This window comes from Pelmatolapia mariae, linkage group LG8, assembly GCF_036321145.2.
Source record: "Pelmatolapia mariae isolate MD_Pm_ZW linkage group LG8, Pm_UMD_F_2, whole genome shotgun sequence".
Lineage (NCBI taxonomy): Eukaryota > Metazoa > Chordata > Actinopteri > Cichliformes > Cichlidae > Pelmatolapia > Pelmatolapia mariae.
The window spans coordinates 387501-411648 of NC_086234.1; the positions used below are offsets into that span (position 1 = coordinate 387501).

The 24148-nt window shown below is 46.4% G+C and overlaps 1 protein-coding gene across 6 annotated transcripts in view; it reads left to right on the forward strand.

The window, feature by feature from the left end:
• The window catches only part of LOC134633513 (transcription factor COE3-like), a 74882-nt gene that overhangs the window by 31172 nt on the left and 19562 nt on the right, over positions 1 to 24148 (forward strand). For 4 of the 6 annotated variants that reach the window (XM_063482339.1, XM_063482340.1, XM_063482338.1 and 1 more), the window contains 4 exons: positions 5615 to 5732; positions 7521 to 7654; positions 7757 to 7883; positions 19426 to 19514. In XM_063482339.1, the coding sequence (XP_063338409.1) occupies positions 5615 to 5732; positions 7521 to 7654; positions 7757 to 7883; positions 19426 to 19514 (468 nt within the window). The remainder of the gene's footprint in view (positions 1 to 5614; positions 5733 to 7520; positions 7655 to 7756; positions 7884 to 19425; positions 19515 to 24148) is intronic. The other 2 variants (XM_063482341.1, XM_063482343.1) reach the window with 1 other exon arrangement.

Here is a 24148-nt window from a genome sequence, read left to right on the forward strand (position 1 = left end):
GTGTATATACATATTTTACAAATGAAATAGAGTAAACAATAAAATAAGATATATAAAATATACAGAGGTTGGTATGTGCAAAACAGTGGCATTAATGTACAGTATGGAGTGCATAATGTTGAAGTTCCAGTAGTGAGGGTGAGGTGTCTATGAAGTGTTCAGCAGTCTGATGGCCTGATGGAAAAAGCTGTCTCTCAGTCTGCTGGTACGGGACCGGATGCTGCAGAACTTCCTTCCTGATGGAAGTAGTCTGAACAGTTTATGGCTGGGGTGACTGGAGTCCTTGATGATCCTCCCCGCTTTCCTCAGGCACCGCTTCCTGTAGATGTCTTGGAGGGAGGGAAGCTCACCTCCAATTATCCGTTCAGAGCACCGCACTACTCTCTGGAGAGCTTTGCGGTTGTGAGCGGTGCTGTTGCCGTACCAGGTGGTGATGCATCCAGTGAGGATGCTCTCAATGGCACAGCGATAGAAGGTCCTGAGGATGCGGGGGCTCATGCCGAATCTTTTCAGTCTCCTGAGAAAGAAGAGGCGCTGCTGCGCCTTCTTCACTGTTTTGTTTATGTGTACTGACCACGTAAGATCCTCAGCCAGATGTACACCAAGGAAGCGGAAGCTGCTCACTCTCTCCACAGCGGCGCCGTTGATGGTGATGGGGGTGTGTACTCCTCTGCACCTCCGGAAGTCCACTATCAACTCCTTTGTCTTTGCGACATTGAGGGTGAGATGGTTGTCTTGACACCAGTGGGTCAGGGCGCTGACCTCCTCCCTGTAGGCCGTCTCATCACCGTTGGTAATAAGACCCACCACTGTAGTGTCGTCCGCAAACTTCACAATGATGTTGGAGTTTCTAGTGGCCGTGCAGTCGTAGGTGTAGAGTGAGTACAGGAGAGGGCTCAGTACACACCCCTGTGGAGCACCAGTGTTCAGTGTGATGGGGGATGAGGTGGTGCTGCCCAGTCTGACCACTTGGCGTCTGTCAGACAGGAAGTTAAGGATCCAGCTGCAGAGGGAGCTGCTCAGTCCTAGATCCTGCAGTTTCCTGTCCAGCTTCGAGGGAACGATGGTGTTGAATGCTGAGCTGTAATCTACAAACAGCATTCTCACATACGTGTCTCTCTTCTCCAGGTGTGACAGGGCAGCATGGAGTGTCAGGGCTATGGCATCATCAGTGGACCTGTTGTGGCGGTATGCGAACTGTAGAGGGTCCAGTGAGTCGGGTAGTGCAGAGCAGATGAAGTCCCTGACCAGCTTCTCGAAGCATTTGCTCACGATGGGGGTCAGGGCTACGGGTCGCCAGTCGTTCAATGAGGAGATGGTGGAGGATTTGGGTACAGGGACGATGGTGGCCATTTTGAAGCAGGCTGGGACTACAGACAGAGAGAGGGAAAGGTTGAAGATGTGTGTAAACACTCCAGCCAGCTGAGCCGCGCATGACTTGAGGACGCGGCCGGGAATCCCGTCCGGACCAGTAGCTTTGCGTGCGTTCACCCTCCTGAAGCACTTCCGCACATCCTCCTCAGACACAGTGTGCGCACTGACGTCATCCGCGGTGCGCACACTGTCCGGTCTCGTGGTGTTCGCTGTGTCGAATCTAGCGTAGAATACGTTTAGATCCTCACACAGAGAGGCCGTGGTCTGCGGTGTGCTGGTTTTCCCTCTAAAGTCTGTGATCATGTTTAGTCCCTGCCACATACTCCGAGGGTTGTCAAACTGTTGCTACACCTTGTCAGTACAGCCCTAAGAAATGTCAGGTTCACATAGCGTCTCCTTCATTGCAGTTACCTGTTCACCTGTCATATCACAGGTGTACAGGTGTTCACTGCCAATCACACGAACCCAGAAACAACAAGACAACACCAGCAGCCTGTTGTCGGTTACACCAGCTCAGTCTGTGGGACCAAGAACTTCAAACCTGCAGTTCCTCTCACATCCAGCAGAGGCAGCAGTCAGTCAGTACATGTACATGGCTGATACACAAACCGGCCATTACTCAGTAAGCAAGTGCGCTAGTTCCTACCTCGTAAGTTCACGAGGGAGTCCAGGAGAATGCTGCATTCGGAACAACAGTGTACTGGATGAAAATATTTATTATGTTAGTGTTAACTCAGAGTCAGCTAAAATAAGAACAGCACATTTTTACACCAGAGAATAAAGATGGGCAAAAGATTGATTTCCAAATATACTGGCAGCTCTCCAGTGAGACATTAAAGTTAAATACAACGATGCAGTTATAAAGCTGAACTTTAATCAAAGTAACTTGCTCAGGAACAAATAAAACACTGAAATAAGCCAAACATGAACCATGGATCATCAAAGTGAATTTTATCTCATGCTTAACTTCCACTGGGTGGCGAAAGCCTGCAGGGGTTAAAAGCGAGTGCCGTGATTCAGGCGTTTCTCATGAGCCTCGACCTCCCGGTCAGTTGACATCTCTGAAAATGTTGGAGCACTTTTGCAAACGGGCAACGTCTCGATAAACGATATTTAACTTTACACGTCTACATTCTCACCTAAAAACATCTTTAAAGTTGTGATACAGAAAAAGTAATATTTAAAACTTTACTTAGAGTCTTTGCCACTCTCATCCAGTATTGCCACTTTCCCTCTGGGCTTAATAAAGTCTCTCTGATTTTCAGTTTTGGATGAAATGCATTCTGGGATACTTGGCTTCAACAAGCCCAGACAAGTACACACGAGTACATGCAAGTATGCATATTGAGAAACAACCTCTGGTTCGGTCTCTATAGATGATTTAAACCTTCGTAACACCTGCAGGGGGGAAGATGTTTTATAACTTGCCTGTTTGCAGTATTAGGGGCGTGGCCTCTTTGACTGACAGGTGGGTTTAGCTGCGAACTGTCTGCTAATATGGCTACTGTGAGGTTATCGTAGTAACGGGGTATCCAAGGAGTCTGAGAAGCCTGCTAATGTTTAAGCTTCAAAGCTTCAGAAAGCTCTGCGTGATGCAGCTTCATCCCACAGATGTGTTTTTACAGAAATGAGATGCCCTACACCTACTGTCCACCTGACCAGCCAATCAGCTTGCAGAGCAGGTGATATTCACTCAAGAAGAAAGAAACAAGCTTTATTGATAACATACACAATCATACAGAGAAGTGTGTCATGTCCGAGCTGCAGACATAGCCGCGCCCTTCCAGGGCTTGGTGTTTGGCATGGGGGGGCCTACCCAGGACCCTTACTGGATACTGGGATGGAATCAAACTTGCAGCTTCCACTCCAAAGGTGTGTGGTCTTATCACTACACTATCCAGCTGCCACAGATTTTACTCACGAAGCTTCGCTGCTGCTGAAAGAGAGGAGACATGTCATTCGAGAAAACTGCTTCTCTCCTCCGTCTGCTCATTGTCTCACAGCTTCACACACGCGCACACACACACACACACACACACAGTAACACACACACACTCGCCGCCACGCCGCGCTGGCCACTCTGACAGGATGTTAAGTCCACTTAAAGCAGCGGGGAGGGGGGAGACGGGCCAAGCGAGCCGCAGGAGGAGAGAGAGGAGGACGGAGACAGGTGAAGTCAGGTGTGTACTCGTGTGTGGTTGTCGTGGTGACAGCAGGGTGAAGGATGTGCTGGTTAGCCACTGTGGCGACAGAGGACACTTCTACTCGCTCTCAGCATGACCTTCTGCTCCGTCGCCATGGATCAACGGCAACAACCTCGCCACGGCAACCAGCCACAGATGATGAATGGCCACAACCTGGCACCTGGCAGTGACATCATAAAGAAGGCGGGGCTTCAGACAATGAACCTTTTTACATTTGTCACATCATTTTATTTCCTGTGTTTAAACTCATCCTGTTTGCAGCTCGTTTAGAGTGTTCCACAAACTTTCATCAGGTCAGAGGTCAAAGGGAACCGCAGAGGTCAAAGAAATATCAAAGCATAAAGTTTACAGTTTGTTTCCACAGGAACGTCCTCATTATGAAATCTTAATTTTGTTTTAGAAGCCTTTAATTAAAGAGGAAATAACGTCTGACGGTGACATCATCAGTGTGACCAGTGTTGGGAAGGTTACTATTAAAATGTATTCCACTACAGATTACAGATTACATGCCCCAAAATGTATTTTGTAACGTATTCCGTTACGTTACTCAATGAGAGTAACGTATTCTGAATACTTTGGATTACTTAATATATTATCATGCTTTTTTACAACTACATGAATGAACTATTGCTGTGTGATTTATTACTATTACTGAAGGTTACTCTCCATACCAATACCAACTAGATGTTTAAATCTTAATATAAATGAGTAACAGTAGGTGGACATTAGGTAAGGCTGCACTTTTTGCAGCGATCTCGTATAGAAAACTATTCCGCGCGTATATAAAACAGGTCCACGGCTCCGAACCGTAGTAAAGGGACCTCTGGCTAATACGTCGGGTTCGTGTCGGGCTCGTAGCTGAAAACTAGCTTTACTTTGTTGTCTGGGTCAACTTTGCTAGCGAGAGACAGAGAGAGGCATTGAAAGGCTGCTCCAACGGAACTTATTGTTTCAGAGGAAAACACGAACACGGTGTACAGTCGAGTCTTAATAGCTTACTTACAGCTGGGCTCGTCAGGCACTCTTCTTGGCTGCAGTGGTTATTATTATATTTACATGCTTCCAGCTCCTGTTTCTGCTCGGTGACAGCTCGTACTTTTCCTTTTTCTCCCTCCCTCGCTCACAGACACATAACGGGTATGGTAGTCCATTCTCCCTGCAGCACGGACTACACTGCCCATCAGGCTCCATTCTTTAGGGTGATGCCTGTAACACTCTGCCTATTGCCTTCATATTAAATAATTTTTAAAAATATGTCTTCACGTCATTATGAGACGTGAGATTGAGACACGGACATTAGAGCCTCTTAATGTGTGTTTTGTTTGGGTTTCCACCGGCGTGGAAACCAAAAATAGAGAGGGCATAGCTGAACATATGAAACAGGAAAATACCGCTGTGTAATCCATTTATTTCAACAAAGTAACTGTATTCTGAATACCACCTTTTTAAATGGTAACTGTAACGAAATACAGTTACTCATATTTTGTATTTTAAATACGTAACGGTGTTTAAGCTGCTGCCGTCTGGCAGGAGGTTCAGGCTGCTGAGGTCCCGAACAAATAGACTCAAGGACAGCTTTTACAACAGGGCAATAGCCCTAATCAATGCAAATAGCTGACCTGACTGGCTACCTACCTGGACTTTTTGGGAGGGGAGGTAACAACGGTAAAAACAGTAATAATAATAATATTTATATTTATAACAAGGTGCAATAATAATTAATGTGCAATAATAACAGTGTGCAATACAAATACACTTATTCTTCTTTTTTATTACTAAGTTATTATACTGTGTTGTGTTGTTTGTGTTGAGTTGTGATGTGTCGTATCGTGTCGTGTTGTGTTATATGTAGTGCCGACGTAGGACAGTTTTCCAATTTCATTGTACTATTGTACTATGTATTACTGTGCAATGACAATAAAGAGTTATCTTATCTTATCTTATCTTATTACTCCCCAACACTGAGTGTGACATCACCAGTGTTTCTGTTCTTTTCCCGCTGTCATGATTAAATGTTTTTGGCTGTGTCTCTGCAGGTGGTTGTGTCAACGACGGTGAATGTGGATGGTCACGTTCTCGCCGTCTCCGACAACATGTTCGTGCACAACAACTCCAAACATGGCCGCCGGGCGCGGAGACTGGACCCGTCTGAGGGTACGCTTCTTTTTACTCTTTTTTGCACCCCTCACTCAGATAGTGGAGCTGATGAACAAGCTCTCATCCAAACATGGCGACAGGCTGGGCGTGCTCAAAGGAGAACTTCCTGTCAGAGTTTCAGAGTCCACCAATCACAGTCAGCTCCTGTACTGAGAGCTCTGTCACTGGTCTGACTGGTGTAGGAGATCCGACAGTTGCAGAGAGACGAGTGTAATTTGCTCTTTGCAGAGAAATCAGCCTAGTGGATTGTGGGTAGGAAGACCAGACGCTTCGGGGTCCCCAGAGAGGACAGTGTGTGTCTATGCGTGCATGTGTGTGACTGAGTGTCTTTTCGCGGGCCGTTCAACCTCTTTAATTGCCCTCCTAATTAAAGACAGTTACCATGGAAACCACCCCTCCCAGTCAAAGCGAGGGGAAGTCCCGTGGGTTTGAGCTCTCGCTCATTTTCAGCTCTGCGCTCGGTTATTTCTGCACACTTACCTCAGTGCCGTGAAGGCTTTCAAACCTGCGAGTTCACCCAGCCACCCACTCCACCTCAGATCCACCGTCTCACACAGGAAGTCGTCGTCCATGCACCATGTTCTCCATGTCTAAAGTAAAACACCGCCGGAGTTCACTCATTGTGTTGCTCTATGAACAGACGTGTGTTTAAATATTAGATCGGTTTCCTGAGAATACAGCGGAAACTCAGGACCAGGTGGACTCGACTGCAGATGAGTGAAACACACGCGTGTTAGAAACACACCCTCATCCCTGATGACAGAACAGCCCGGCGACAGTGTGTGACTCTCAGGGTGTGATGGTCAGTAATGTTGCTGCTGTGTGTTTGGGTCACTTTATAACAGATTTATTTTTCTATTTCTAAAACATGAAGCGACAGCGCAGGAGCGTCACAGAAAGTCTGCACCTGACGCCAGCTCACAGAATCGAATAGAATAGAATAGAATAGAGGTCAGGTGCTATAATGCCATTTCAAGTCATCAAGTGATGAGATTAACTGCCCTACCTCTCTCTCTCTCTCTCTCTCTCACACACACACACACACACACACACACACACACACACACACACACACACACACACACGGTACTTTCATTTCACTTTATAATTAATCTGCAGCCGCACTTGAAAGACGAGAGAAGTAGTCATTACCGGCTGAATATGTGTGTGCCTGAGTGTGTCTGAGTGCGTGTGTGTGTGTGTGTGTGTGTGTGTGTGTGTGTGTGTGTGTGTGTGTGTGTGTGTGTGTGTGTGTCTGTCTGAGTGTGTGCATGTGTGTGTGTGTGTTATTGGAGTGAACTAAGCTAAAGCGGATAAAAGCCACGACCCAATTAACATTACGTGTGTGTGTGTGTGTGTGTGTGTGTGACCTTCAGTACTGTAGTAATGTAGCTCAACCTGTGGGCCTGGACCCCTCCGAGAGGTCATGAAAGAGACTGAGTGTTCACAGACCGGCCCGCAGCGCTGGTTTAAAATGTGGATGTTTTGATGCAGGATGTTGAAATAATGTGTGCGAAGGCTGCTGTTCAGGAGTTGAAATTTAGCAAGTTTCTCTTCTCTGATTGGCTGTGGCTCACACTGGGATTCCTAATAAAAGCCAATCAGGGCTCCAGTCCTCTGCTTTCTGAGCATCTGTGGTTCATTTGTGCTGTAAAGTTTTAACATGGAACTCTGTGGCAATGATTCCCTGCTGGACACTAGAGGAACTGCAGCTTCAGTTAATGAGACGCTAACACTTCTGTCTCTCTCTCTCTCCCTCTGTGTCTCTTGGTGTCTCTCGTCCAGCAGCCACTCCCTGCATTAAAGCCATCAGTCCCAGCGAGGGGTGGACGACGGGCGGCGCCACCGTCATCCTCATTGGCGACAACTTCTTCGATGGCCTTCAGGTCGTCTTTGGCACCATGTTGGTGTGGAGCGAGGTAATACCCTTCCGATCAGTTGGATAATTGATCGATATAGCAAACTTTGTGTATTGTGTGTGTCAATACAACAACGATGACTCTTATTATTTCTCTCTCCAGCTGATAACCCCTCATGCTATCCGAGTCCAGACTCCGCCCCGGCACATCCCCGGAGTCGTCGAGGTCACGCTGTCCTACAAGTCCAAACAGTTCTGTAAAGGAGCGCCGGGACGCTTCGTCTATACAGGTAAGGACAGCTCCTGATCATCTGATTGGATAACACCACATTTTACCAGTGTCCTCTAGCAGGAGGCACCAGGTGGGATATTTGGACACCTTTTTAAAACAAAGCTTTATTTCCAGACTTAAAGAATGTTTTTTTAGACTCAAACAAGCAGAAATCACAAAGAATAAAATGAAGCTTATGTATAAGTTAAATAAGGAAGATCTGTGGTCTCACATTTTCTATTTTTATTATTTAGCGGTCATCTAATTTTGGCTGTATTTTTCCAGTCCAATTTTATTCATAAAACACTTTAACATAGCCAGCACAGGACCAAAGTGCTGTACAGAAAATAAGTTAAAACAATAGAATAACAGAAAACAGCAAAAATAAATAAATAAAACACGTAATACATAGAAATTAAAACAGCCCTGTATTAAAAAAGAAAACAAGATAAAACAGCATAGAATCAACTAAAAAAAACTGAAAAAAACTAAAACTAAAACCAACATCTCACGTGGTGTCAAAGGTCAGGGTAAAGAGGTGGTTTTCAGGAGTGACTTAGAAACAGGCAGAGGAGAGGCCTGTCTGATGTCTAAAGGGAGATCGTTCCACAGTTTGGGAGCTGCTACAGCAAAAGCACGATCTCCTCTAAGTTTACGCCCAGGCCTGGATACATGCAGGAGCAGCTGACCTGAGAGAGTGGGTGGGTGTACAAGGCTGTAGCAGCTCAGAGAGATAAGATGGGACTAGGCCATGGAGAGCTTTAAAAGCAAATATAAAAATTTTAAAATGAATCCTAAAAGAAATAGGCAGCCAGTGAAGTGAAGCTAAAACCGGGGAAATGTGCTCAAACTTTCATGTCAGTTAAAAGACGAGCTGCAGCATTTTGCACCATCTGTAGATGAGTAATATAAGAAGCACTGACCCCAATATAAAGTGCATTACAGTAATCCAGCCGAGTGCTAACAAAGGCGTGGATCACTGTCTCAAAGTGCTGCCGTGAAAGAATTGGCTTTATTTTTGCCAGCTGCCTGAGCTGAAAGAAGCTTGATTTTACCACTGCCTTAATCTGACTGTCAAGCTTCAGTTCACAGTCCATTTTGACCCCCAGGTTTGTGACAGTTGGCTTAAATACTGGGCCAAGGTATCTAAATACACATTGGGGGTCTCAGTGGGGCTACCAAAAACCATCACCTCTGTCTTTTTATCATTGAATTTTAAAAAGTTAACAGACATCCAAGCCTTAATGTCATCGAGACACTGGAGTAATGGCTGTGTGAGGTATCTGCCTTTTTTCTTTAGAGGGACATAGATCTGACAGTCATCAGCATAAAAGTGGAAAGCAATGCCGTGCTTTCTCAGTACGGAACCAAGAGGAAGCAGATATAAAGAGAAGAGGAGGGGGCCTAGAACTGAGCCCTGTGGGACACCACACAAGAGCGTAGCAGAGGACGACACATGGCCACCGAGACTGACACAGAAAGTTCGCCCCGCCAAGTAGGACCTGAACCACTCCAGTGCTGTGCCCCTAATGCCCACCCAGTGCTCCAAACAAGAGAGTAAAATGGCATGATCCACTGTATCAAACGCAGCTGTCAAATCTAAAAGCACAAGAACAACACCCCAGCATCAGTAGCTAAAAATATATCATTAAAAACTTTTAAAAGGGCTGATTCGGTGCTATGAAAGGGTTTAACACCAGACTGGAAAACCTCTAACACATTTTGCTTTTCCAGGGAGGCCATTATTTGGCTGTAAACTATCTTTTCAAGAATTTTGGAAAGAAAAGGTAGTTTGGAGATAGGCCTGTAATTTGCAAGAACCGTAGGATCAAGAGCAGGTTTTTTAATCAGGGGTTTGACTACTGCATGTTTAAAATCTTTAGGGACAACACCTGACATCAGACTATGGTTTACCAGCTCAAGAACAGCACAAGGAGAGATTTGAGCCCTTGTGGAGGAGACCTTCTTAATAAAGAAGTGTAAAAATTTTGACAGGCTTCTGATGAGGGCTCGATACAGTCAGTATGTGGTGCACTAAGAACAGAGTTAATAGTTTTAAATAAAACACGCGGGTTGTGACAGTTTGACAGAATAATGTCAGATAAGTGTTTTCTTTTGGCATCTTTTACAGTTTTTTATATATTGACGCCAACAGTCCTTCAGCATCTGGAATGACACTTGTAGTTTGTCCTTTTTCCACTTGCGCTCAGCTCGACGGCAGTCGCGTCTGACAGCTCGGGTCATGTCGTTCAGCCAGGACTCAGATTTAGCTTTAGGCAGTCTGGTTTTTAATGGAGCGACAGCGTCCAAAGCAGTCTGACAGGTGGAATAAAACCATGAGCTCAGTTCCTCAGTCTGGCTGCATAAAAAATCCGGGATCTTACAGATCTGGTTAAAAACTGTTGAAAAGTGCTCAGCAGTGGAGGAGTTAAAAACACGACAGCGCTGAGCAGCAGCGCGAGGTTTAACTGAGGCACAGGCAAGAGGAACTTCAAACATCACAGGACTGTGGTCAGAAAACACAGCATCACAAATCTCTATGTTAAAAAAAGAAAAACCATGAGATAAAACAAGACCAAGTGTGTGTCCACGTTCATGTGTGGGACCGGTCACACATTGCATCAGATTAAATGAATCAATAAGGTTTAAAAAGCCCTTCGGCATGGGCATATCAGGACAACACACGTGAATATTAAAATCCCCAACAATAAGAACACGATCATATTTTGGCATGAATTCAGCCAAGAAGTCAGCAAAGTCACTCACAAAGTCCTTATTGTATTTTGGAGGCCGATAAACCACCGCACACAACACTGTGCGGGAGCAGCCCAACTCAAACACAGACAGTTCGAAGCTGGTGAACGACGGGGTTGTACATTTAAAATGACTTTTAAAAATCGTAGCTATTCCTCTTCCTTGGCCCAACAAACGCAGGGAATTAAAATAGCAGCAATCATCAGGTAGAAGATCCGAGAAGGTGCTGCACTCACCGGTGCTCAGCCACACACACAGAGAAAATCCAGTCCTCAGGATGTGAAGAAATCCTTCAGGATAAAAGTTTTGTTCGCTAGGGACCTAGCATTTACCAGGCCAATCCTGGCGGTAAGCGGCGGATCCCCGTCGCTAGCCATCCTAGAAGCCCGACACAGAGGCCGCAGGTTCCGCAGATTCACACCACGCCGGCGGGGACGAGGAGAGCAGGGTTTTCGGGGGTTGGAACATCCCATCCAGGCCAATGGCAGGTACCAGCCAGGTACCAACAGGTTCCAACGATCGCCGAGAGAAACACAAGGTTGGCACCGCTCTGTGTTTTCTGGATAAGGGTTTAACAGAGCACCTTAAAGAAGCTTTCAGCTTCACCAGGCAGCCACCCCGGCGACCCCAGCGACGGCACTTATGCTGGAGTGGTGGAGCTGGAACACGAACTACATCTCCGATAGTAGCGGGGGCAAAGTTTTATGTCCAGCTTGGTTCCACTTTCCCAATCTTTGGCAGAAAGTCAGAGATCCAGTACAGTTTGGCGATCATACACCAAGAGAGAGTTGGCATTTATTACAATAGTCAATAAAATCAATACAAACAAGCATAACACTGGCAGTGACAGACTGCAAGCCACACACCGGCGCCATCTTGGTTTTTTGTTCTATTAGTGCTAAATCCAGGCTCCATGTATTTCAGATCAGCTCATACTTGCTTCTCCCGGTGTTAACAAGCTCAAATTCCCAGTCTCATCTCTCAGCCCATTTATTCCTGTGGCTTGATCATTCATGCATACATGTTAATTAATTATTTTAAGCATGCTTAATTTTGAGGCCATGAAGCTGATCCCATATGATCAAATCAACCGCAGGATTCTAGCAAAAACTATCGCATTTAACCCTCCGAAGCTTCTTTCTCCTAAGCTCGCAGCGCTGCAGAAACACATGCAAAATCAATATAGTCCAAGTTCATTTTCTCATGTTCATCTACTGGGCCTCCCTAAAATAATCACTTTCCATCACTTGTTGTTTATTAAAATAAGCTAGCATTAACACTTTGAGCGTAGCTAATATGAACAATGAATATAAATTCTAAAACCGAATATGTTGCATAGTGTTACTCCCCTCCCCATTAAAAACTGGTCCAACCCATAGCGCAGACTGACTTTGTTTCTTGTTGTCAGTAGCAACCGACGCCTCAGATTGTGCATGAGCACACCTGTGTTTCCGATTTCAGCACAGGTGGTTGATTGTTAAACCCTGGTAACAGAATGAAGTCGAGTGTTATTATTAACCCTGGGGCCGACGAATGCGCGGCACCTCCAAATCACGTGACCCTATTTAATCTGGCATAGCAACAAGATACAGCCTCACTGGGTCTCCATTTCATCTTGTGTTAAAGTTCAGACTTCAATATATATACCAGTTTTAAAATTTGATTGATAGGCCACTAAAACCAGAGTTATGATAAAAGAATGTATACACAATGCTTTTTAATGAATATAATCGTCATGTTTAGTGCGGGAAGAGAAAACTGTGTTTTCTAAGGCCAGCGCAAAAAGAAGAAAATGAAAAAAAAGGCCAACCCATTCCTATGGGTGGAAAAATGTACCATGTTGACCAATCAGAAAACTCTGAAAACACGTGGGATTTGGTTGTTTAGGAAGAGGAGAAAGTTCTGTGAGGGAGAGATAGCAAGCGAGTTTTGAGACGTGAGAGATTAGTGACGTTTGGACGTTTCGTGTGTAGTGTTGTTAGCGTGTAGTTAGTGTGTGTAGTTTGTGTGTGTAGTTTGTGTCTTTTGTAGTTAATGTGTCTTGGAGTAGTGTCTTGTGTAGTTAGTGTGTTGTGTTGTTGTGTAGTTAGTGTGTAGGGTTGTTAGGGTGTAGTTAGTGTGTTGTGTAGTTGGTTTGTTGTGTAGTTAGTTTGTAGTTAGTGCCTTTTGTAGTTAATGTGTAGTGTAGTTAATGTCTTTTAAAGTTTGTTTGTTCTGTAGTCACTGTCTTTTGTAGTTAGTGTGTAGTTAGTGTCTACTGTTTCATGGTGAAATTTCAAAGATGCTCATTTAAATAGGTAGGCAGGTGGTGCTCGACTCGTCGCCAAATGGTGAGTCATCAGTGGCCTTTTCTTCTCGCGTCCGTTTCTATTCTGCATCACCTCATATCCATGTGATTGCTCAAATCATATTTTCTTAACCTGTGGTTCTGCCTGCTTTTTCTAAGTCACTCACATCTAAATTCCTGACAAGTCGCCATATGCCTGGTGATGTCAAAGTCTGCCTTCTGCCAGATCTCAGCCTCATTGTGGTCTCTGTGCTCTCTACCAGCCTATAGAAGCCTGAGCCTTACTTTAGGCTCTTCTCTCTCCTGTCCCTTCACAGGCCTCTGTTCTCTGTCGGCCATCAGTGGACCTGAACCTTATCGTAGGCTCTTCTCTCTCCTGTCCCTTCACAGGCCTCTGTTCTCTGTCGGCCATCAGTGGACCTGAACCTTATCGTAGGCTCTTCTCTCTCCTGTCCCTTCACAGGCCTCTGTTCTCTGTCGGCCATCAGTGGACCTGAACCTTATCGTAGGCTCTTCTCTTTCCTGTCGTGAAATTTTGCCTTAGCAGCCTCTCTATTCTGCCGGCTATCAGCTGCGCACAAACATGGCTGTTACCTCTCACGTTTTCTGCCTTTATGGCTCTCTGTTCTCTGTCGGCCATCAGCAGCTTTGAGCCTTATTGTAGGCTCTTCTCTTTCCTGTCCCTTCACAAGCCTCTGTTCTCTGTCGGCCATCAGTGGACCTGAGCCTTATGTCAGGGTTCCTGGGTTGTTGACCCAGTATTTTCAGTTTTGTCATGTTTAGTTTATGTTGCCACATCAATGTTGTTCCCACTTCCTGTTTTTCCTGTGTCAGCTCGTCTCTTGTGTCGTTAGCCAGATTATGTTCAGCTGTGTACTCACCAGTCTCTCATTATCATCCTCATCAGTCTGTGTATTTAAGTCCTCAGTTTCCCTCAGTTCGGTGTCGTGTCATTAATATCGTCTTTCCCGTGTGTGTTCTCAGTTCAACCAGCCAGTCAGTGTTCGTCCATCTTCTGTTCATCCACTCTTTATAATAAATAAATAAATCACTATCCACGAGTCCTGCGTTTGGGTCACTTCTTCGCATCCGGACACAAATCCTGACAGAATGACACGACCCATGGCGCGAAGACACGCATGCGACCCAGCGGACTCTGACCTTTTTGAGCGGCAGGAGGCAGCGCTCTCCCTATGGGCGGAGAAGCTCCAGTGGAAACAGCCGCTCTTCTCAGAGAGGGAGCACGTCTTTGAGGGGACTCGTCTGGCTCTGGGCGGGCCTCGGAGACGCCGCGGTCCTCCACCTGCTGCCTCACCTGCACGTGAGCATTCGCCGCGGAGAGTGGGAGTCACTCGCCGAGCTTCAGCCGCTCCCTCTCCCGCTCCCTCTTCCGCCGCTCCGCTCCTCGCTCGCCCGCCAGCTGTTTTACTCTCCAGCCCTTCCACTTCGCCATGCCGCAGCGACTCCGCCTCCCACCTCGGCTCAGCGGAGGCTCTCTTGCTCGGCGGTTCAGCTGTTTCCGCTAGGAAGAAGCAAGGCTCACGCCGCCGCTGCTCTTCCCGTTTGGAGCAGCAGTATCCGTCGGTGAGCAAAATTGACTTTTTTCTTTCACCTCACCTAGAGACTGTTCACCATCCACCTAATCAAAAGACTGTATATTGCGATTACAAGGGCAGCTGTGACCCAGTCCACTCCTGCACCCGTTCCAGTTCCTCGGGTGGGGGTGACTGGTGACCAGCCACCTCCCGTGCCTGTCCCAGCGCCCCGGCTGAGGGCGGCCAGGGTCCGACCTGACCCCCTAGAGGCTCAGCTGAGGCTCTCAAGCCAGTGCCCTCACGCTCTGGAGGCTTGGAAGAGCTAATCTGTCCACCTGCTAGTCCACCACCTCATCCATCTCCTCACCCAGCTTTCTATGCCCTAGCACAATCCCTAGTTAGGCTAGCTGATCTGTTTCCAGCTCAAGCACTGGATTTGCTAGCCCAGGCTGCAGCACTGTCACCATCTTTAGCTCTGCCAGTAGCTCCGCCAGCCTCAGCTCAGCCATTAGCTCCGCCAACTTCTGTTCATCCATTAGCCTCCCCGGTCCCGTCAGTTCAGTCGCCTGCTGTTCAGCTTCTGGTCCAATCAGTCCAGTCTCCCGTTCTCCAGTCACCTGGAGCTCAGTCTCCCGTTCTCCAGTCACCTGGAGCTCAGTCTCCTGTTTTCCAGTCATCCGTAGCTCGGTCTCCTGTTCTCCAGTCACCCGTAGTCCGGTCTCCTCCTGCCCAGCCAGTCCGGTCTCCTCCTGTCCAGCCAGTCCGGTCTCCTCCTGCCCAGCCAGTTCGGTCTCCTCCTGTCCAGCCAGTCCGGTCTCCTCCTGTCCAGCCAGTTCAGTCTCCTCCTGTCCAGCCAGTTCAGTCCCCTCCTGTCCCCCAGTCGCCTGTCCTCCAGCCAGTCCAGTCTGTAGTCCAGTCAGTCCAGCCACCGTGGCCACCCTCCAGAACTGTCCCTGTTTGGACTCACTATCCACAAGTCCTGCATTTGGGTCACTTCTTCGCATCTGCACACAAATCCTGACACCTTATCGTAGGCTCTTCCCTTTCCTGTCTCTCCACAGGCCTCTCTTCTCTGTCGGCCATGAGCGGCTTTGAGCCTTAACCCAAGCTCTACCGCTCTACTGGCCTTTGCCATCCCTCTGCCCTTCCCCTGTCTCTGTTTTCCCTTTAAACATTTCCTACTCTAATCCCTTTCAGAGCTGAGGTTGTGTTCCGCCAAGACGGGCCAGTCTAACCAGAAAACAACCCTGACTTCAGACAGCACTCAGATGAGTCAGTAATAAGATCAGTTTTAAATAAATTCTGATGGTCAAACATCTGAACCGCTGCAGGTGCAGGTAACATCTGTCTGGCAGCTGTCATTAATACTGCTCCAGCTTTATTAATCTTTCTCTATTTGTTGTCAGACTGGAGAACATTTCTTCTCTCCATGTGTCCTGATATCCTCCTCTTCTCCTCTCTCTTTATGTTTCTTTTATCTCCGTTCATGCTGCATTGCAGTAATTATACACATTCAAATCCCATTAACCCGAAACATCTCTGGACCTTTACGTTAATGACCTCACACTAACACTCACTTATGTGTGTCTGTGATGTCATCAGTCACATGACCTCCATGTTCACACAGCAGCTGCTTTCACACCTCCACCCTACATCGCCTGCTCTCAGCATGCTTTGCACTGGGGGAAAGAAAACAGGAAGTGATGTTGAATAATACAGACCTCCTCCTCAGGTAGCAGGTCTCAGTCAAATTTTTCTGCATGAGGCAGATCAACACATAAATGAGAAGCGCTGGCACAAGATCTAATATCATATTTAACTTGAATAAATTTAATTTAAATTTAATATTTCTCAGACTGAAGTTTTTCCATAAAATTAGATCAGATTAGGGTTTTCACGTCACAGAGTACATGGGTCAAACCTTTCAGTTGGAGCTACTGAACATTTGGCCTAGTTTCCTGTATTCATTATTAAAATCAATTTATAAAAAATAATTTTCTTAAGTATTTAAATTATAAATAAATTATGAATAAATAAGATGGTAGTGCGAAAAGCAAGCAGCTAATCCTTGAGCTTTTAAAGGAATAATGTGAGTATTTACTAAAGGAACGAGTACCATAATATTGGAGAATTACCTAACCATTACCCTTCCTCAGTGGGTGAAATCATTTAAAACGATGACACACGAATATAGACGTACAGCTTATCTTTCACACGTACGGCTGGATGTACGTGTGAAGTACGTGAGTAAAGTAGAGCAGATCAATGGTGGAAACCCCGCCAATGCACATAAACGACACCACTCCGCTCGTTATGGTTTCTCTCTGTGGTAATGTGTGCGCTCAGGCAGACACACGGCTTCAGCAGTCATGAAATTGCCATGAGTATCGATCTCAAAGTATTGATCGCTCCAACGCCTCCTGTCTGATCCGCCTTCAGATTTTCACTTCCTCAACACCCTCACATACACACACACACACACACACACACACACACACACACACACACACAGACAGACACACACACACACACACACGTTTTCATATCCTAACTGTAACCCTGACACTAAAACCACATTTTGAGCCTCAAAAATGTCTTCAAACAGGTATTTTGTCCCCATAAGTGACTGTTGGTCCCCACAAGTATAGTAGTAAGCTACTTTTCTGCCCTCACAAAGATGTCTAACACACTCTCACACACACACACACACACACACACACACACACACACACAGAGCTAACCCTGCTGGTCAGACCTGAGTGTGAGGGAATTGCAGCGCCTCTACACGTGTCGATCGCTCCGAGCTTCTCGTCTTATCTGTATCGACGTCCTGTTCTGCAGACACTGCAGCCTGAACTGTCTGACAGTAAAACTCACTTATTAAAGTCAACGAATACATACAAAATAAATCAGGACTGTTGTTTCACAGTAAAATATGTCATTCATGCAGCTGAGCCGCAACAGTGCCAAAACTTCTGTAGGTTCAGTTTATCATCGAGATGAATGTCTTCTCATCCAAATGAATGAACTCTGTCAGGCAGGTTCCAAATAAAGCTATGCTGATGTTTGACAGGTGTACACACCTGACAGGAACATAAAACACTGCCAGCCTGCGCACCGATCACTGACGACTCACTCAGCGCTGAAGGCGGAGCTGAAGCGTCTCCTCAGATAGCCGGGGACTGACAGATCCATGCTCGGTGTCGTGTCTGATCAATTCAAAGCCATCAAATCTTTATTAGCAGCCAATATAAACAGCAGATCAGTTCAGCAGCAGAAGTCTGTGGCAGTTACCACGGGGACGCTCCATCACAACTTATTGATTGGATGGTTTCACTGTCTGACGGTTTGCCTGATTAGAGCGCTTGATTTCAGACAATTAGGCGATCAGATAAAGACTTTAATGACAGCTGGTTTGTTCAGGTGTTCCAGAGTTTATTAAACTGCAGTGAAACATGAAGATATAAATAAAGACAGAAAACATGAATCAAGAGCATCGTTCATTCGTCTTAGCTCAGTTTGCAGAATGACATCAAAGTTTTTAGCAGCTCAGGTGTCTCAGGGACTCTGGGCTGAATGTGGAGTCATGGTCATGTGACCTATAGTTGTCAAGGTAAAAGCCTCATACGAATGAAATACAGCACATAAGAATAAAACATGTACAGTCACGTCAACACAAACACGCAATAACAGGTGATTAAAAACAGCCACACAGCGTGAGATCACCACCAGCCCCGCTGCACAGCTGCACATGCCGTCCAAACGTGGCGTCCTGAACAGTCACAGGAAAACGCTGCCAGGTTCAGGTGGTCTCTTCTTCTCATCGTGGTAACTCTGGTCTGACATCTTTTACCTGATGATCAGGTGTTACTGCTCTGCTGGGTGTGTGCACTGCAGGATCAGAAGTGTTTGATATTACATGTGGACACGTGTCCTTAAAGACGCAGTGAGGATGCATTCAGGTTTGATCCAGGAGGAATCGGAGCGACTGCAGGTGGAAGAAACACAGGTGACAGTAAAGTGTGTAACAGTCAACAACACAAGGTCACAGCCACTCGCACAACTATAGATAACACAGACATCTGGAGAGCTAACACACTCTTATAACTGCTGCCTGTCACGCCCTGTGAGCCTTCAAGGACTGAACACACACACACACACACACACACACACACACTCTCACACACACAAACACACACACAGTTTGATGTATAGGAGAGTCGGTCTAAAGCTTGTTAAATGCAGCTGAACCAAGACGGGATTATGATTCATGCACTTCACACACACATACACACACACACACACACACACACACACACACACACACACACACACACACACACACACACACACACACACACACACACACACACACTCTCTGAGTCCTAGCTGTGCTCGGCTGCGTTCACTGACGCTCTGATTTATCACCTCCCAACCAGTTTAAACTGTAAATGATGTTAGAGGAGAGAGGAGGGGAGGGGAAAACAAAAAATGAACAAGTCTGATGGATTCGGCGTGTCTGAGGGTTGCAGATTCGCTGCAATGTGCACGGCTGCAGTTATTACACCTGACAAAGAGCAGCATAAATTATCAGTTCAAACTGAAGTGTGTGGTTTCCCGTCAGCGTGACAGTGACGCCTCCGTGTGTTTCCTCCCGTCGGTCAGTACACGCCTGTTCAAAGGCTCACAGAGACGTTCTAATCCAATCGGCCCGTAAACTTTCTGGAGTATTTTCATTGACATTTATTTTTTCCTTTGTTCTGTCTGTGCACGACTTACATGTTTAATCCAGAAATAATCTAAAATGCTCACATGTAATCTTTGAGTAATGCGAGAGGAGTGTCTCACGTCTTATCCACGGCAGTCTGAGCAGCTGACAGTTTCACGTTTTTGGACTTGAAGACTTTAAAAAGTTTAACTAGTGAACAAATATGATGATATTAATGTTGTGAGGTGTCTAATGAAAAGACCTGCTCCCTCCTCAGCGTTAAATGAGCCTACCATCGATTACGGCTTCCAGAGGTTACAGAAGGTCATCCCCCGCCACCCCGGAGACCCGGAGAGACTGCCGAAGGTAGGACGCGTTCAGACACACAATCGTTTTATACAAACACACAGAATAAGTGATTATTGTCGCTGTGTTTTTTCCATCAGTCTGCGTTCTGGTTGGCTGCTCAGAGTCCTGATAATCATCAGCTGCATCCACCGATTCTGCTGTTTAACTTGTGTTTGTGTGTCCACTCAGACCGACTCGCAGCTTCTAACACGCGCACACACAGTTTTCATCAAACCTGTAGTTTGGACACCAGTATCTGTTCAAAGGTTTCACATTTGTCCTGGTTTGGCTGAATTTGGTTCACATGATAAATCCAGCACGTCCGCTTGCCACCGTGTTACCATACGTGTGATGCTCCGGAGAAAAGGCTGACGGTAAATTCAGCTGGTCAGTGAACGATCTGTAATGAAGCAGGAACCGTCCCGTTCCCCTTCTGTGGGTTCATTTTCACCCGGTGGGATGAAAAGCAGTGCAAAGGTTAACATGATCCAACGCCCTCAGGGTGAATGAACTCTGGAGGACAGTCTGCTGGCTCCAGTCAAAACCAGCAAAGAGTCCTGCGCTTGTCTGTTGAAGAAGGAAGCTGCTTCCATGTTGTTCTCCTTTTATGCTACCACTCCTGCTGGTTGTTGTGAGGATGTTGTTTAGTTTCTGGTTCACAGCTTTTCGATCAGACTCTGAAAATCGTCCCACATTTCTCATCGGTGGAGGCCAAAGTTTTTCTTTTTAAGCTCACACTTTCACAGCTTTTACCCATTTTAGATTTGGGGACTTTTTTCCAGATGGGTTCAAACAATCAAAGCAAAGCGACAGAATCAGAGTTTTCCCTTTAGGGTGGACATTTAAAAACTCTGCTGTGCTGCTTCAGGTCAACAGTTCAGTGTGCGTGTGTATGTTTGTGTGTTTCAATAATAACTCATAAAGCAGGTTTGTGATCGTCCTTGTCAGGCTGTCCTGATCCTGGATCAGCTGTCCAGTTTAGAGGAACCAGGATAAGATGTTTATATATATCAGGCCTAATCTGGATCCTCCAGATTCGGATCAGAAGCGGGATGCTGATGTAAATTATCTGACACTTCTATTCACCCCCTCGTTTAATGAACAACCTTGCAGTAGTTGAAAGAGGATTTCTGCAGTGTGCTTTCAGCCTCCAGCTGCTCTGATGTGAGCTGACATGCTCTTAGCTCCATAATGAAAACCACATCTTTAATAATTCATCTGTAATGGTTTTATTCAATTACCCACGCTGCCTTGTGCTCAGCGTGCAGCCGAGTGACTGTCGACCACAGAAACGCTAATAACTGGAAATAATCCCGACTGTTTCGGGGGGCTGACTGCGACGACTGAGCCGGGCTTACGTGTGACGGGTTGTGCAGTCATGACATCACACAGGTAAACATAGTTCCCCTGTGTCACAAACCTGGTCACGGCCATGTTCTGGCGAAGCACACACGGTAACACCAAGGCAGAGCTGATCTCCCTGTGTGGGTTCAAACAGCAGTGTCTTGTGAACACTTGGTGCTACCTCGATACACAAATATACCTGTGACAAAGTTACAATGATTTAAAAGCAGTTATAAAAAGGGCCCGTGACCCAACCTTCACACTGGAAGCTCTTATTTCATGGACGCTGTCACGATCAGCAGCAGATCCACCGATGCTGTCTCTGCAGGCGCTGAAGCTGCCACATGCTCGGCTGAAGGACATTCGATACTAAACTACTAATGAAGAACAGAAATCTAACGTGTGGTCAAACGTGCAGTTGTATTCTGCTGAAGGTTTCTTCCTTCCCGCTGTCACCAAGTGCTTGCTCATAGGGGGTCATATGATTGCTGGGCTTCTCTGTATGATCGTAGAGTCTTTACCCTACAATATAAAGCACCTGGAGGCGACTGCTGCTGTGATTTGGTGCTGAATGAAAGAGAAGTTTGCTGATAGTTTCACTGAAGCCTGTGATTGGTTGATTGTACTGTAGTTTTGTTTGATACACCTGTTCAAAGTGTGCTCACAAGTATGTGAACAGCTCCCAGGAAGTTTCCTGTTGAGCTTTGAAGCAGTCGGAGGTCAGTTTGCTCTGTGTTTTTGAGGTGGAGGCTAAAGATGGCAGGCTGAGAGAAGCTGCTGTCCCATTCAGTCAGTTTCAGAAACCAAAGCTACTTCCTCCGTGTCCTCGTCAAACATGTGAGCTGGTGACAGTCGTGGTCATCACATGATGCAGCAGGTGAGAAAGTGCAGAGACACTTTTTGAGAGTGACTACCTGCTTCTGACCCTTCAGACGGACATTCAAACCCACCAATCAGACGTGTTTGGGTTTGGTGCCATAGCGACACCAAAGATTAAACTTTAAAGTGTCGGTATGTGCGGCAGCTGCCGTCAGTCATCCCGGCACGGACGCCACGAAACACGTTGAGGTCAGAAACACACAAACCCAGTTACAGGCATGTGCACGAGCCAGGAGGAGTTCACACACACACACACACACACACACACACACACACACACACACACACACACACACACACACACACACACACAGCTTGAAGGAGAGATCACTCTGTTAGTCTGGATTACTGAGGACAGTTCACACTAACCTCAGTGTTAAAGCTGTTTCCATGGTGATCAAGTGACCCTGCATTCATCATCATTAGCTGTCCGTCACACACACACACATATATACACGCACTTGTATGTGTGTGTTTGTAGAATTTAATGCTCTTTCCTGTGTGTGTGTGTGTGTGTGTATGTGTGTGTGTGTGTGTGTGTGTGTGTGTGTGTGTGTGTGTGTGCGTATGCCAATCTCCTTTCTTGCCACATGGCTGCACTCGCTGATTACCTGATTTGACTGTTTCAACCTCCCTGTTTGCCAATGGGCTTTACACACACACACACACACACACACACACACACACACACACACACACACACACACACACACACACACACACACACACACACACACACACACACACACTTTTCAGCCTTTCTCTTATCTGATTTATAAAAAATAACTCCTCTGTCGTCTTGTTTCTGTCCTGCATAATAAACTCTGAGCTGTTTTCATGTGAAATCTAAATGTCCGTGTTTGGGATGTTTTCATCCAGATGTGGGTGAAGAATCCCTGCAGATGTTCAGTTTGTGGGGGTGTGCACTTAGCCCTGGGTGTTGGTGCTGCAGAGTCGATTTCTGGGGCCAGATTGTGGTTAATCTGCTCACGCTCAGTGACAGCCTTCAGTTTTCCTTTTGATGGAGTTGGTTGGAGTAGAGAACTCTAACACATTAACATCTGCTTAATGCTACTTATCTGGGTCCGCGTCTCAGGGGCAGCAGGCCAACAGAGATGGCCAGATCTCCTTCTGCCACCAACTCCTCTGGTGGGGACAAAGCCAGCATGTCCTGGGTCTGACCCTCCAGCTGTATGTGGCCAGATGTCAAACCAGTGGTGGCTCCACCCTCGGCCTCTGATGAATGAGCTCCTCACTCATCTCTAAAGGTTCAGCCTCCAGCAGATGAAGCTCATTTCTGCTCCTTGTGGTCATAGCTGAGGGTAGATCAATCAGTAAACTAACAGCTACACCTTCACCCTCACCTTCATCACAATAGACTGGCCACTGTTATCCTGAGAGCTGATCGTGTCCACCATCCACCAAGAAAGAGTCTGACTCCACCGGTGTATGTTTCAGATGTTCGAAAGTGTTTAGGATCAATTTGTTTACAGTACCATCTGTTGGTAAAAGACTACAATGGTGATTTTTATGAAACATGGCGGAGAAGAAGACGATGACCTAAGGCAGCGGTCCCCAACCCCCGGGCCATGGACCAGTACCGGTTCGTGAGTCATTTGGTACCGGGCTGCGAGAGTTGAGGCTCGGGTGTGATTGTTGGTTTTTAGCGTTATTTTTTGTTATCATTTTTATCATTAACTCGGTTTCCCTGGGTCTTTTCCTGTGTGTTTTGAATAAATCTTGTTTTTTTGGTACCGGTACTGGTTTTATTTTGTTGTATTTATCCGTGACACCTTAAAGGCCGGTCCGTAAAAATATTGTCCGACATAAACCGGTCCGTAGCGCAAAAAAGGTTGGGGACCGCTGACCTAAGGAGCCAATTAATTCGTGGATGTGGATCAGAAGGTGGATCCAGATGTTTGGTTAATCTTTCAGAAACCCTGTCTCAGTGGGAAACCTCCCTGAATGAGCCCCGCTCAGCTTCAGCTGCTTCTGAGGGTTACAGAGTTGTGGCCAACATCACTGTGCACTGCTAACATCACTCGTTTGTCGCTGAAATACGCTGCTGTTATTATTTAGTGTCTGCAGAGGTCAGGGCTCTCTGCATTTTCAGGCTGAAAAATCTTTTTGTGGCTTTCCTATTTTCTCTTAAATGTGGGGCTCGTCCAGGATTATCTGATGTTTCTGTAAAAGCCTTCTGTGTGGAAGTCCTTCTCAGTGAGAAGGGAGTTTGTGAGAGCGGTTTGAAGTAAAGGAACTCAAAGAGTTTTGCTTTTCTCTGTTTTCCTACTCATCAGATTTTGGGGTTAGTTTGTGTTGCGGCTGCAGTAATCACAGAGACACGTGTTTGTTTGTAGGGAACAGATCCACGGCTCGGTTTGCGGAAGCCGTGAATCCGGTTTGTAGGCTAAAGCGGGGCGATTCTAGGA